Raw genomic sequence first — 16634 nt, 5'->3', positions numbered from 1 at the left:
TATAATAGAAATGTTCTAAACCATGCTAGGAATGTGTTAAAGCATACTAAAACTTGCTATCAATATGCTATCATCGTGATAAATATGTTAACAATATTCTAACATGTCAATATGTAACTTAAAACATATTGCAAAGTCAAAATCTTTGCAAAGTCAAAGATTTGTGTTCTGGCAATGTTACAAATGCTAAAAACATTTTAGCAATATGTTAAAGTATGCCAAAATAAGTTACTAAAACATGCTAGAAATTTGTTAAAACATACTAAAGTATGTGAAAAGCTAAAACATGCTAGCAACAGGGTAAAACATCTTTGCAACTTGATAACTCTGGATAAATGTGCACTATTAAAGTATGCTGAAAATGAAATTGCAAGGCCTTCACACATCTGTATGCTGCTTGAAATGTGGTTTCACATGACTTTACTATGATTACAGTTTACTGTTTGTTATTTTTCCATATTTTTATGAATCTGAAATCTTAGGTAAAGACATTTGTGAAATTTGTGTCCACTTCACTGACTCTGGATCGACGTTTAGAAAGGCATAAAGGCTGCTTTTTTAAACCTTTGCTTTTTTCATACGATGTTGCCCAGCATGCAGTATTTATTTGGGGCTTTTCATTCAACACCAGTATCGATTTGGTTGTGTTAGAGAAGCGATAAGAGGCCCTCCAATGAGTTTCTGTGTGAACATGGAAAAAGTGCATGGAAATGTGAAGCGCAGAAGACTGTGGGATTCACATGCATGTACATGAGCCAATGCATTTTTGACAAGGTGGTTTCAGTGGTCTCATGCTCTGAGATCTTTCAAAATCAGAAATGCCTTTTTTGATGCACAGAATAAGGAGAAATATATGTCTTTTATGTTTGTATGAAAATATGGTAATTATTGATCATTACATCTTTAAGATATTTATTATTATTATTATTATTATTATTATTATTATTATTATTATTATTATTATTATTATTATTATTATTATTATTATTATTGCTATTATTATTATTGCAGTGAAACAAACTTAAATGTATTCAAAAAGTCATTGTTTTATTTGGCCTGATGCTCCTTGCTAATGTTGTTGCTTCTGGTCTCTGGACTTTGCTTTGCTCATTATGGCTTTGAACTAATTGGCCCCTTAACTGCTGCTTGCAGCTATATTTATAGATGCTTTTCACATTTACAGGTTTTTCAGCAGTGAAAGTCTTCATAGTTGGGAGCGCAGTGAATGGCAGAATACAACACATTTTTTTTTTTTTTTTTTTACAATCTTATTTGCTCAAAAAATAAAAGAAAAACTCCACAATGATATTATAAAGAATTTCAGAAAAAGACAAAAAATAATGTGTGAGACTATTGACGACAGCCAGAGGAGAGAATAACATTAAATTTACTGTCCTGACCCATAGACGCTGCATTAATAATGCCTTACACAAGCGGTAATTTATTTTTTGTAATTTAAAGCAGAGATGATATAATTCATGAGTGCATATAAATGTTCATATTTTTTTTAATCATATATTTTTTTTTATTGTGTCATAAATAGATAACAATATTTAATATGTATTGTTATTATTTATATTATAACTACAATGCATATAAAAAAGTGAGATACTTAATGTTTCCTCAATATACAATTATCACATATTTTAAAACACTAATGTATAAAAATTCATAATAATTTAATTTATAATTGCATAAAATATATAATAGAAATGGGCGAGGCAGTGGCGCAGTAGGTAGTGTTGACGCCTTACAGCAAGAATGTCGCTGGGTTGCTGGTTTGAACCTCGGCTCAGTTGGCGTTTCTGTGTGGAGTTTGCATGTTCTCCCTGCCTTCGCGCGGGTTTCCTCCGGGTGCTCCGGTTTCCCCCACAGTCCAAGGACATGTGGTATAGGTGAATTGGGTAGGCTAAATTGTCCATAGTGTATGTGTGTGTGTGTGGATGTTTCCCAGAGATGGGTTGCGGCTGGAAGGGCATCCACTGCGTAAAAACTTGCTCGATAAGTTGGCGGTTCATTCCACTGTGGCGACCCCGGATTAATAAAGGCACTAAGCCGACAAGAAAATAAATGATATAATAGAAATAGTATGTAACTAAATGCATGTTTGTGCGTGTGAGAGAGAAAGAGAGAAGCAGGGAGTTTGCTTCATTTGCAGAAAACATAACTTTTTATGTTTTCATAATTCATTGTTATTGTGCATTGAAGTACATTTTTTTTTTCGAAATTGTGTAAACAGTTTAATGTGTTTTATTAATTGTCTTAAATCATATTTATTTTTACATGAAAGAGTTCCTTTGCAAAACTAAATATTTATAAAAATAGCAAAACAAGTTATGTAGAAATGGTCCAGAGTGTATTTTAAAGGCTTGGTTGTGTTTATAAGATGCAAAGCAATGTGTGCTCTTGCTTCATTTGCAAAAAAAAATCATATTATTTTTTTCATATATCCTACTTTGATTATTTACAGCAAATCAGCTAACATGAAAATGACTGTCATATTCTCTAGTTTCTCCAAAAGGCACACCCTCGAGTGGCTCTGATGGGTTAGCTCTAATAATGTGCTGTGATTCACAGATTGGCTCCACGTCACCAGGAAAAGCATCACGCCTTATCTAGCATGTGCTGTGCCTTTGTTGTGTACAAAACTGTCAGTCAGTGTAACTGATCAAACAATCAGTTTGAGCCCGATCGGATAGAAAATGAAGGGGACATAGCTGAACCTCACACCTGCTCCCTAAAATAAAATCTGACAAGTGTCTTTTATATATATTCGGAATAAGCGTATGTAAGTAATATAAAACGTTCATATATCTTTTGCAAGTTCGTTATTTTAAATGAAGAATCCAGGGGCGTCGGCGCAATAGCCTAGTGGATAGCGCACTGACATATGGTGCAATAGCACGTCAGGGCGTCGTGAGTTCGAATCCTGACTCGACGACATTTCCCTACCCTACCCCCTGTCTCTCGCTCCTACTTCACTTCCTGTCTAAAAAAATCTGTCCTATCTAATAATTAAGGCCAAAAATAAAAATCTTTAAAAAAGAATGCAGGGACACTGAGCACTAGTGAAGAGTGTGGGTGTTTACAGGGGTTTGACAGATAAATTTATGTATATATATATTAATAAAATACTTATGATATACTGTTGTTAGTTTACCTTCAAGCTCTGCTTAAGATGCTTGACACGTGTGACGCATAAAGTTTTCATTGAAGTTCTCCACAATACTTATCCATCTATAGAATTTGTAATGTAGTGAACAGCACATATTTGAATGTATCAATAATGTCGTTCGGGAAATTTTAAGGCTAATATAGGCCGCGTTACAGGTTGTTATTGTTCAAAAATGAACCAATGTGATATGAAAACCAACTTCACCTCAGTAAGGCAGACTTTTTACTTAAGTTTTGTTGATTTGAGTGGCTGAACAACACTTTTGTGCATATAACCCATTCATAATACATTATCTACATAAGCTTTGTGTAACCTTAATGTTATGTCTTAAAACATAAGATTACCTGTCTAAAAGAAACACTTAAGCCATGGTGTCATCCTTCATCCAGCATGCAAAAGTAACTCAAATAATGATTCAGGATTTTAATGTTTTGATTCAGCATTTGTTTTTACTGCTGTCACTCTCTCGTGTGCAACCACAAATGGCAGATCTGTTTGCGTGAAGGTGTGCAGATGTACAAATCTGCATTTGTTGACCAATAGTTTGAGCTACTTATCAGAATGAAAAGAAATATCAGCCTTACAATTTTAATTAGATGAGCATTTTTTAGTCTTATGCATTACCCAGAATATAAAAATACATATAAATACATTTAGATCTTTTACTTTAAGCAGTACTATTGAAATGTGAAGAGACTTTTAACCAGCACAACAAAATAAAGTTTCTTAAGACAATCACCTACTGCACCTTTAACTTTCATCAATATGTGTTTTCAATTGTATGCTTTATTATTATGTTTTGTTGGTTTTGTTGTGCAGTATGACCTGGTCTGCCTTTTTTACAAGTTTTTTGAGCTCACCTTGAAAGAGCTCGAGCTAAGGTAGTTTATTTTGAAGTGAACATCAGAATCTCACACACACACACACACACACACACACACACACACACACACACGCACACACGCACACACAAAACCAGCCCCACTTTACTGTCACCCAACCAGTCTGATTAATCCCACCTCTGAGCCTCAGCATCAACCTCACCACATCCTCCAGCCTCCGAAAAAATTAAGATGTCCTAATAGGAGAAGCAGATCAGGCCGGCAGCACAAGTTTGCCTGATTGTATCTGATTACCACTCCAAAACACTGTCGCTTCCAATGGATCGCATAACAAAGGCCCTCTCATTTAGCCAGTGCCCTTCTGTCCGAGTCCAACAAATTGAAATGTAATGGAAACAATTAGAGCCGCTGAAGAACGTCTCACAAGGACAAGACCAGCTGGAGAACCAAGCATTGGCTCTGTTTCACAGCAAAACATACAAATTAACCTGCCAGTGAGCTCAAGTCACCTCTGTCAGAGCTGCCCTCAATCTCAAACTGTCATAATGAGCCAGTAAATAGAGCGCCCAATATTACACTTCTTCATTATTGATCAATATTTACTCCCCCTTGTGTCATTCCAGAGTATTATTTTTTCCTTCTTCCATGAAAATGTGAGTAATCAGGAATACTTGTGTTTAGCTACATAAGCAGTACCTTATTAGCAGGGATGCACTGATACCGATACCATTATCGGGTCGATACTTGGTCAAAATACTCATATAGTACATGAAATGCGACGCACCGATATCACTCAACAGTATTTCACTACATGGATGTGATTTGTTGTCATACCTGACTTAAATCTCTTAATGTATTAATTAATGTGCTATATAATAATACCTTAGTCCTTATAAGCAATCCATCTATAAAATATTTTATTAACGAATCTGTAGGCTACTAAAGATGTTAAACATCATGCAGTTTTTGGATTACTTGAATTGACGGATTAATGGCAGGACTAGCAAATATAAGGAAGAACAATGCATGGCTGAGGTTTTATGTGTGCCCAATATGCAATGTCCTGAGAGTGACTTCATTAGGTAATGCATACTGCAAGCAAGCAAGTTCTGCAAAACATGATTTGATAAAAGAGCCCCACGTCATCTACAATTATGGTAAAATGCAATGATAGCTTCTAGGTTTGGTTCAGTATAACAGCCACCACTGTCATTTTGATTATTTATAGTAATAATACAATGACTGGATTTCTGTTAAAGACAATACAACATACCACTTTATTAGGTACACCTTACCAGTACCGATCTGGACCCCTTGTGCCATAAAAACTGCCCTAATCCTTTGTGGCATAGATTCAACATCAAATATTCCTCAGAGATGTTGGTCCATATTGACATGATACTGCAGTTGGTGTAGATTTGTCGACTGCACATCCATGATGTGAATCTCCCATTCCACCACATCCCAAAGGTGATCTATTGGATTGAGATCTGGTGACTGTGGAGGCCATTTGAGTACAGTGAACTCATTTTCATGTTTAAGAAACCAGTCCGACATGATTCACGCTTTGACATGGCATGTTATCCTGCTGGAATTAGCCATCAGAAGATGGGTACACTGATGGGTACACATTTGGTACTAATTGGCCCACAGTGTGCCAAAAAAATATCCCCCACACCATTACACTACAACCACTAGCCTAAACCATTGATATAAGGCAAGATGGATCCATGCTTTCATGTTGTTGATGCCAAATTCTGACCCAACTATCCGAATGCTGCAGCAGAAATCAGAACTCATCACACCGGCAACTTTTATTGTCCAATTTTGTTGAGCCTGTGTGAATTTTAGCCTCAGACCATGTCTACATGCCTAATTTCATTGATTTGCTTTCTTGTGATTGGCTGATTTGCATTAATGAGCAGTTGGACAGTTGTACCTAATAAAGTGGCCGGTGAGTGTAAAACTGAATATGTTCGATATGTTTTTGCAAGAACTAAAACACAGACATGTATTTTGTCATGGGTGTTTGTTAAAAATAATCCACAGTCCTATAGGAGCTTTTTAGGATACAGAAATTTCATTCATAGGAATAGATGGAAAATAACAAGTGAAACATTTATCCGAACGTATCACTTTGTTTCCGCATTGAAAAGTGAGTTTGGAATTGACATGAGAGTGACTAAATGATGTCATTTTTGTTGCGAAGCGTCTCTTTAAATGGATTCTTTGTGGAAGTGAAAGCCGCCTCAGAAGTCCTCCAGATGCCTTTATGCAGATGTGACCCAGATTTGCATCTCTCACTATGCGGTGACTTATATGTTCACACACACAAGCCAGTGGGTTTTTATGCTGCCGTGCAATTGTGCATTACATCAAATAATTTCTTTTCCCCCGCTCTGTGTCAATAAGACGAGGTCATGAGAGAGTCTGAGTCAAAGAGACTGATAGAACAGAGAATCAGACAGAAATTAAACTGTCAGATGATAATTGTGGGGACGCTGTGTGGTGTGTTATGCCGGGAGATAAACAGAGAAGAAGCGTTTTTCCCATTTGGCCCTGTGCACCTCGCAGTCATTAGGGGTTGTGTTTCCCAGCATGCTCCATTTCGAGACTCGTCCTCTCTCATTTGGTTAATGGCACGCCATTGACTCTAAAGCAAACTGTATTTTTAGGGCTCTCTGTTAAATGCATTCGAAGTGTCGAAACTCCCAAAAATAACATCATTAATCATGTCCCCTGACTCAGAAGTCGCATAAAAGAAGAGATTTTTCATCCATCTGAGACATGAAAGTGTTTGTATTTTATTCTGTACACACTGCATTCTGTATGTAACTGTTTATTTTAGAAATGTCCCAAGCCTGATTGTTATCGGCATTCCCATAAGCCCGATTCCTATTTTACATTAGCTGTCATTCCGGTCACGTGCAGCAGGTGGCAGTTTACACTTTTAAGCAGGTTTACCCACCAACATTAAAGGAGAAGAAGATGCTTTAATGTCTGTTTGTGAGCTTTGTGATTTGTTTACATTTTTTATTAATTTATTAACTTATTGTTTATGGTATATTGTAACGTTTTACACACATTTAAGCTTTTGTGTTCAGTCTATTTGATGACCACTTCATTAACGATACATTTATTGTTTACATTTATCTGTCATCAGACTACAATAATTGCCTTGAATGTCATACTGTCATTTTTTTCAACATTTAAAGTGCCTAATAGCAAATTCTAGGACTCGCAATAAACATTTTATATCGATGACAGAAATTATTATATAGTACCGAAATAAATTAATGTAAAAAAATATGTTTTAATAAGTTTACTCAAGAAACTAAGTTTGCTGTTTGAACAAACTGCTTATTTAAAATGAGCTTAAACAGCACAATTCAGAGTTTTGTTTTACAACATCTTGTTTTATATTCAATCCACTTAAAAGAAAAATAATAATAATAATAAACTTCAGTATTAAAGGGTATCTAATATGCAAAATTCCCTTTTGTGTATTGTAAACACATAAATATGTGTTGGTCACCCTACAGTAATAAAAGTCTTCCCACTGCGGTTTTCAATGTCTATAAATCATAAGCAGTCTGTTTTTACTAGCTGATTTGACTGTGCAATGTGTGACATCACACTTTTACAGGCCCTTCCCAAAACAGTTACCTGATTTTTGTCGTAGACTCCACAATGAGAGAGTGTGCACACTGTTTGACATTGCTGCACTGATAAGAACAAAGGCTGTTTTTTTAATACCAAGGACACAAGGTTCGGTCTTGCATCCTTGGAGGTTCAGATTTGCCGAGTTCAACTAGGCAAGTTCAACTAAACACAAGTCAGGTAGTTCTTCAACTTGAATGGCAAGTTAGCTATAACTAGCATTATTCACCTTACCCTAGTTACCCTGCTTTCACTGTAAATTAACTATAAAATGTAAAATGTATATAAATCATGTGCTTTAATATTTTTTTTTTAAATAAATCAACGTAACATAATGTAATATATAGCAAATGCTTGCTTTGTTTCGTTGAAGAAAAAAAAGAAACCAGTTATTAATCACTTGGGAAATAGTCTACATCTGCATGTGTGTAAAATATGTAATTTATTAGATTTAATAAACCACAGTGGCCTTTTCACAAGTATAAAGTGCAGTTACACAATTACATGTAAAGTGCAGTTACACAATTACAACAACACTAATTACATGTGCGAAACAATAAAACTTAATTTTGCTCTCTGCCAAAACAATACTCCTGAGACCAAATAATAGATTCAAAAGACCAAAGACTGGCTCTTGCTCTGTTAAACATTCTATCTATATATATATATATATAGGGCGAGGCAGTGGCGCAGTAGGTAGTGCTGTCGCCTCACAGCAAGAAGGTCGCTGGTTCGAACCTCGGCTCAGTTGGCGTTTCTGTGTGGAGTTTGCATGTTCTCTCTGCTTTCGTGTGGGTTTCCTCTGGGTTTCCCAGAGATGGGTTGCGGCTGGAAGGGCATTCGCTGCATAAAAACTTGCTGGATAAGTTGGCGGTTAATTCCGCTGTGGCGACCCCGGATTAATAAAGGGACTAAGCCGACAAGAAAATGAATGATATATATATATATATATATATATTGTGTTTGTATGTGTGGCTGGGTGTGTGTGTACACACACACACACACACACATATACTGTACTAATATGACTTCTACTACCACTCCAACTGGAGATTAATTTCCCCAGCAGATAATGACATGCACATTTAAATCAGTTAAGCTGTTTGTGAACATTCTTTGTGGAGTCATAATATATGGACAACTGTAAAATCAAATCAGCCATTTTTATGGTAGAAGACTCAAGAGATCTAATGATTGTTTTGATCTATTATCACATTATGCTCCTGCCTACAGTATGTATTATTGTTTCTTTCAAACATAGCTGATCCAGTCTGGGTCTACTTCATTCTTGCCCTGAAACATATAATCGACATAAACAGTTACACAACCCGCCTCAACTGCCTACTTTAAACTTAAGCTGTTTTTGAAGTGTCACATGATGTGATTCAGCGCCGTTTCCATCAGAACAAACCCTGAGCCATAAATGAAGAGCGGCTGAAGATGAAGAGCGATGGCTTTCACTTCTCGTTTCATTGTGGCGACAGTGACGGTTACAACAGCTCAGTCTTTTTGTTTCTCAGCATTGATTGTTTGCCTGTGGGCTAATATAAAGGTTTTCCTGCATGTCAGTCACCTGTCAGGCCCAATCTCTCCCAGCACATGCGCCTGTCACTCTCAGGGGCTTCCCTCGCTGCACTCGTGTGTGTCTGTGTGCGGTAGAGACACAAACAGATCGCCTTGAGTGATGTGAGGAATACAGAAAACTCTTTCCTCCCTCCTAGTTTGCCTCTGGAAAGTTGCTGATGTGCAGGAGTTGAGATGTTGTTGGCAGTAAAACTATAGATAACACTAACAGTGTGTTTTCACAGTTTTTTCCTGTCAAAAGTCATTATTTTCCTTGCAGTTTTATTGTTTAGCATTATTATCCTTGTGAAAAGAATAAAGTACACTTGTACAAAAGTAAAAAAATATATATATATATATATATTTGTCGGAGAAATAATGTACTTTACTCGGAAAAAAAAAGTTTGCTGTTTGCACAAACTGCTTATTTAAAATGAGCTTAAACAGCACAATTCAGAGTTTTGTTTTAGGACGTCTTCAATGTTTTATGTTCCTTCCACTTAAAAAAATAATAACAATCCATGAACTTAATTCCTTTGTTTTCCCAACACAAATTCCTGATTGTGTGGAACCCAGCATTTTTTGCACTGTTTTCAAGTTGTATCACACAAGTAGCAGTGCGACGTGACTGTACAGTATATCAGCACTGGTTAAAGATGTGCATACCAACATTGATGATATAGAGTCGTATTGCACTGCTACAAGTGTGAAATTCTGTTTATTTAACAGTCACAAATATAAACAAGATAATCAAACACAGAGTCTAAAAATCCTTTTATATAAGGAACTACTTACTTCTGCCATTCATTCACATCTGCAGCTGACGTCAGAACAGCAGAAATTATTACTGCTTCACCAACTTCACTTTAAAGCTATAATTGAATGACAAAACACATTTTAAGATTAGGGGCTCTATTTTAATGATCTAGGTGCAGAGTCTAAAGCCCATGGTGCAAAGGCATTAAAGCCATGTCCGAATCCTCTTTTGCTATTTTAAGGGCATAAAAAATATGATCTATGCGCATACCGCATGCTCTAACAGGGTTGTGCTTTTTCTCTTAATGAGTTATGGGTATGTTTTGAGCATAACGGGCATAACCGATCAGAATCTCATCTCCCATTCCCTTTAAGAGTCAGTCGTGTCACATCATGGTGCATTTGCTATTTACTTTGTAAGTGAAAAAACTGAATGCTTCCCTATGGAGAAAATAGTGAAACAGACCATCTGCAGCGTGAGGATAAAGAACGAGCCTCCTCCATTCGGCCTCTTTACTTTCTTTTTACTTTACTTTTACTCTTCTTTACTTTCTAGGATAAGGAAACGGCCTAATTATTTAAAGACACTGCATAGTCTTCATTGTAAATTAATCTTTATTAAAGTTACAAAAAATGTATTGTGGCCGGATGTTTTAAACTCTGAAATATTGAAATGTTCACAAAGTCAAAGGCATTAAAGGAAAAGTTTATTGAAAGTTTAAAATGTACTCACTTGTTTAAATAATTAGGGAGTTTTTAAATGATATTCTTTTTGTGTTCATTTAAAAAAAAAAAAAGAAAACCCATAAATGTTTGAAACAAGTGAAGGGTATAATAAAAATGGTAAGTAATTTAACAATTAAACAATTACTTTGTTAATACTTTATTAATATTATTATTTTAATATTATTATATTGTTCCGCTGCTTTCTTAAACAATTATTTAGAATGAGCTTAACACAATTTTTGAGTGTTTTGGAGAACTTTTTTATGTTAATCCACTTAAATTTGTCAAAGTTAACTTAATTAAATCATGTTTGGACAGTATTAATGTTTTGTGTGGAACCCTGTGTTTTTACAGTGTATAGTGACCACTACTAATATTTGATAACACTTGACTTTTTATTTATTTTTTACATTTCCAAACTATTTGTGGTGATTTCTCTGACTTTGGATTGGTCTTGGGAAAGGAAAACTTCCAAACCTACCTTCTGCAGTTCTCTGCTTGTGATTAATGTTGCTTTTCTGGCCAAGTAAACCAAAGAAAACACGATTGACACACATCCTCTTCCAGGCTGATTCATAATTCTTCCGTTTTGACTGGAATTGCTTCATTTTTGCCCTTATGGTCTACATTGTCATTTTGCTTTCTGATAGGTACTTCCCATTTTGCGAAACTCAACAACCATTTGCTTCAAATTATAGCTCTGTTATTTGGTCTTACTCATTGAGATTAATGAGTGAGTGAGTTTGGCCTTTGTGTTTTCTCATGTTTTACCTCTGTGAAATAATCATGGTTGAACACTTTCCTATTCCCAGTAATCCAGGGATGCCTCAAATGAATCGGTGCAAAATGACATTTTGGTTTTTGCACAAAAGGTAAAAAACGGGCAAAATACAAGCCAAAAAAGGTTTATTGTGCCGGTTGTAGTTATTTCTTAGTGCTTTTTACAATGTAGATTGTTAACACAGCTTTACATAAGGTAAAAGCCATAGTATTTGTAATTATGAAACATAATTTGCATTTAATACAAAGATAATACAGTCATGTTCATGACAGATTTATAACAAGTTTTTGAGTTTTGGTAATGTCAAGTTGTCACGACAGACAAAAACAGTATTTAATACGACAAATTGTTATAAAAAAGAATGCTGTTTTTTTATTGGAAATGTCATAACTAGGGGAATGACTCTTAATGACAGTTGTAATAAGCCCGTGAAATCTCATTCACATTCACGACATTATTTATGATTACACAAGTTTAATGACAGTCTTGTAAGCACTTCTTCAGGTAAAGTGTTACCTTTTAAGAGTCGTGTTTTTGTTGTTTGCTTGTATATGAGTGAAGATTTGCTTTGTTCATTAATATTTGTTATGGATGCATCAACTTTCCCTTTTAGCTTTTTTTATGGCACTAAGAAAAGTGTGATCATGACAGTGCTGTGCAAACACTTTGCAGCTTCTTAAGAAAATAATTCCCAACGAAGTCACAGCTGAGCCGCTTCGTGTCATCATGCAAACATTATGGTGTTTTATGGATGTTTAAACTTTGTTTACATCTGCAGTTTTTTAAACTGTTCCATCCAGAGAGTCATTCCTGGTCTTTCACACCTAATCCATGGCTGAATGAGCCGTTTTGAACAAATCTGACGAATCACCTTTCAGTTTTTGTGTATTTATTTATTTATTTATTTATTTAATTAGAATTTTGGGGGGAAATAAAAAAAAATGCAATTAAATGTGTAAGTTACCATATTTGTAAAGTGCTTCAGAAGTTTAAATAATCCACTTGGAAAGTGCTTGAAAAGTCAAGAAATCTTTGGAAAAGGTGTAACCTTATGCCCTACCCTTATGGTTCAGTAGTTTTTAGCATGAACATTCATTCATTCATTCATTCATTCATTTTATTTTCAGCTTAGTCCCTTTATTAATCTGGGGTCGCCACAGCAGAATGAGCCTCCAACTTATCCAGCACTTGTTCTATGCATCGGATGCCCTTCCAGCCGCAACCCATCTCTGGGAAACATTCATACACACTCATTCACACTCATAAATTACGGACAATTTAGCTTACCCAATTTACCTGTACCGCCAAAGCACCCGAGGAAACCCACGCGAACACAGAGAGAACATGCAATCTTCACACCAAAATGCCAGCTGACCCAGCCAAGGCTCGAACCAGCGACCTTCTTGCTGTGAGGCGACAGCACTACCTACTGTGCCAGTGTCGCCTAGCATGAACATATGTACCAATGTATATACACACTCACACACACACCTTTTTATTGACATGCTTTGTACATGACATCAGAGCACATTGGTGACCATTTCTCCCTCATTAACATAGAACTGTAGTCTTGTTTTTCAGTCTGACACTGTGTTGACACATGAGCATTAGTAGCTCTATCTCATTTAAAAAAAAGAGCACAATTTAATTGGAATTTAAAGCAACAGTCACCAAAATTGCCTAACTCGTATCCAAGCCTAAAAGGAGCAGTTTATAACAGAGAGTTATTATTCATTATTAGTGGGATATTTTAAGCTGAAACATGCACGCTCTAAGGACGCCAGAGACTTTTTTAACATCTTGTAAAAAGGCTTTTAAAAAAGTTGACTATAAACTCAATTTATGTTTAGGGGTGGCATGATGGCTCAGTGGTTAGCACTGTCACCTCAGAGCAAGAAAGTTGCTGGTTCAAGTACCGGCTGGGACAGTTAAAAGTTCTGTGTGGAGTTTGCATGTTCGCCCAGTGTTCACGTGGGTTTCTTCCGTGTGCTCTGGTTTTCCCCACAGTCCAAAAACATGCACTAAAGGAGAATTGAATAAACTAAACTGGCCTGAGTGAGTGAGTGAGTGAGTGAGTGTGTGTATGAGAGAGTGTGTGTGAGAGTGTGTATGGGTGTTTCCCACCATTGGGTTGCAGCTGGAAGAGCATCCACTGCGTAAAAAATATGCTGGAATAGTTGGCTGTTTATTCCGCTGTGGCAGTCTCTGAAATAGAGACTAAACTAATGGAAAAATAAATGAATGAATGAAATTTCTAATTAAATCAGTCACTCTTTGTCTATAATGAGTGACTGCTTAAGAAATTTTGCATTCTTGAAACCCATAAAAAAGGTGTTTTAGCAATCTTTATGAAACAGTAAACTTTATCTGTATATCCATGTTGTATTGTGATTTAAAGTGTGATTCAAGTGCATCTTGAGTACGATTAGATGTTTCTCTCCTTTTTTAAAGCATTTGTTTCAGTGCTCTGAAAGGTAGGTGTCTGAGTCACATCCCGTCTTTGTGAAATAAGCAGAGGTGCATTCGTGACAGTTTTCAGCATGCTGTTGGACACGCTGTCCTTGAGTTCCTCTCTCTTCCCACAACCTAAACGCCTCTGTTCAGTGAAGTCCCCTTGCTGTGCATCCCATCGAGCGCAAGGCTGAAGTTGTGTGACTGAAAGCTGAATGATGAGGGGTGATGTGAACCGTCTTAATGTTGACTCTTAACTAATGACGGGTGACTATTATTTTCGAACTGTGTCACAGACATGATACCGATCCCAGTATAATGACTTGCTCACTTCATTCTGACATTAGCATACGACTTGGCATGTGATGGTACGCTATGCATGCTGAAGCAGCGGGCTGTTGAGTTAATGTAATTATCATATGGTCACCTAATTTTTTAAGATGGACTTTTAATATTCATGTTTTATTTACCCTCATGATTTATCATAACTTAAAGGTTCCCTAAAGTTTCTTGAATGTGCATCTTTAAAGGTCTCATGCAATGAAAGTAAGATTTTTTAGATGTCTAGTATCAATATGGCGGTCGTATGGGTGTCTATAAGCTAGTGTGGTTCAAAACAGTTAGAAAGTTAGGATTTAGAAGAAATAAACATCAAAAGCTTGCAATATGTGACTTTCACCTTAATGTATCTTTTTTTTTTTACATCAACCTTCTGACCAATCAAATGCTTTATAGTATCTGACGTGTCCCACCTCCTTCAAGAAGCTTTTTGTTTGCTTTTTCATTTAATGTGCTTGAGCTCGTCCACTTTCACTGAAAGACCTGTGAATAAAACAAAACCCTTTTTTAAGGAATGGAGCTACTTTATATCCCACACTATCTTCCTGTTTCAGTTAAGATTACAGCAGACATAGAATAAAAATAGCACATTTCAAAGCACTTCATGGGACCTTTAAAGGTTCTTGAAACTCAAAATTAACCAGATATTCCCTACAATTTTTGCTAGAAGAAGTTAACTTGATGTTCAACAGACAAATCTGTTGGAATCTAAGAAAACTTAGTCCAGAGTTTCCTGAACCCATCCAATGATACAAATGAAACTTATTTTGCAAAGCTGCAAACTGTATGTGTATGTATATGTATATATATATATATATATATATATATATATATATATATATATATATATATATATATATATATATATATATGCACTTAAATATTTTGAAGTTCATACATTGAATATACAGTTGAATATACATTTGAATTTGACAGAGAGGTTTTTTTTTTTCCCATCAAATATATTAACGTAATAGTTTTAATGACTCATTTCTAATAACTGATTTATTTGATCTTTGCCATGATGACAGTACAGAATATTTGACTAGATATTTTTTCAAGACACTTCTATACAGCTTAAAATGACATTTAAAGGCTTAACTAGGTTAGTTAGGTTAACTAGGCAAGTTAGGGTAATTAGGCAAGTTATTGTATTACAATGGTTTGTTCTATTGATGATCGGGAAAAAAAATATTAGCTTAAAGTGGGCAATAATATTGACCTTAAAATGGATTTTAAAAAATGTAAAACTGCTTTTATTCTAGCCGAAATGATACAAAACACTTACTCCAAAAGAAAAAAATATTATCAAACACACTGAAACTTTCCTTGCTCTGTTGAACATTATAAAAAAGAAAAGAAAAAAGTAAAAGGGCTTATAATTCTGACTTTAACTGTATACTGAATTCCCACAAATGACATTTAAGTGCTCCATGGCTAAGGGGAGACATTTCTGATAACTGATGACTTAAATTGAATTCAGTTTTTGTCCTTGTGTCTCTTGTGTCTCTCATTCAACAGAAATGCTTGTTCATGCAACAGAGAAGAAAAACAAGTAGATACTGCAAAAGCATTTTGAATACAGCCGATCTCTGTAGACTCTAGTTAAATTAGCAGCCTTGTTACTTTTAGCTAGTTAGGGAACTTTTCTCCGAAATGTCAAGGGAGGTACTTCATCTTCAGAAAATTGAAATAGGAAAAAAAAAGATCAATACTGCAAAAATAAAATAAACAAGAACATTATCATCCTAATCTCTTTCATAATCTCACTGTAGAGTGCATTAGCACAGTATGATGGATTCATATACTGCTGAAATTGTGCACGGGCTTACAACAAAGGAAATTAAATCTGGCTTTTGACTACTAGACTAATAAAACCTGCAGACCGGTTTAGGTAGTAGTGAGGAAATTGTAAGTAAAAAGTATAGTGAGAGCTATTGCTTTCCATTTATTTTTCCACTCTGTTTCATTCTCAGATCCTCAAGGAATTCAAGGACGAAGACTGGAACATGGGAAACATTGTGTTTACGATGACCAACAGGCGATATGGAGAGAAATGCATTGCTTACGCCGAGAGCCATGACCAGGTACTGCCCTTATGCATCCATTCCTCCTGCCTCGGGTGAAAGAAGGTGCAATCAATGTGTCGTTGGGTATGGAAATTAGTGTCACAACATGGGTTGTAGTTTTCAAGGGATGAGGGTGAAAGGAGAAATTAACACATCCATCCTGTTTATACGCACTCTAACACCATGACTGGACTCAAATGTTTTTGTTGTTGTTATTGTTGTTTTCCTCCTGTCTTCCTTTCTTCTCTTTGTTTTTCCTCTGTGTTCAGTTT

At 35.8% G+C, this 16634-nt stretch overlaps 1 protein-coding gene across 3 annotated transcripts in view; it reads left to right on the top strand.

Annotated features, from left to right (window-relative positions):
- gbe1b (glucan (1,4-alpha-), branching enzyme 1b) overlaps positions 1 to 16634 on the top strand; it is a 251310-nt gene that overhangs the window by 126692 nt on the left and 107984 nt on the right. For all 3 annotated transcript variants that reach the window (XR_015509028.1, XM_087283697.1, XM_087283698.1), the window contains exon 11: positions 16270 to 16380. Coding sequence is in view for 2 of the 3 variants with exons in the window: in XM_087283697.1 (XP_087139823.1) it covers positions 16270 to 16380 (111 nt within the window). In the remaining variant the exon portion in view is untranslated. The remainder of the gene's footprint in view (positions 1 to 16269; positions 16381 to 16634) is intronic.

This window comes from Danio rerio, chromosome 15 (assembly GCF_052040795.2).
Source record: "Danio rerio strain M-AB ecotype USA chromosome 15, GRCz13ab, whole genome shotgun sequence".
NCBI classification, from domain to species: Eukaryota; Metazoa; Chordata; class Actinopteri; order Cypriniformes; family Danionidae; genus Danio; species Danio rerio.
This window is presented reverse-complemented; position numbering and strand designations above follow the sequence as displayed.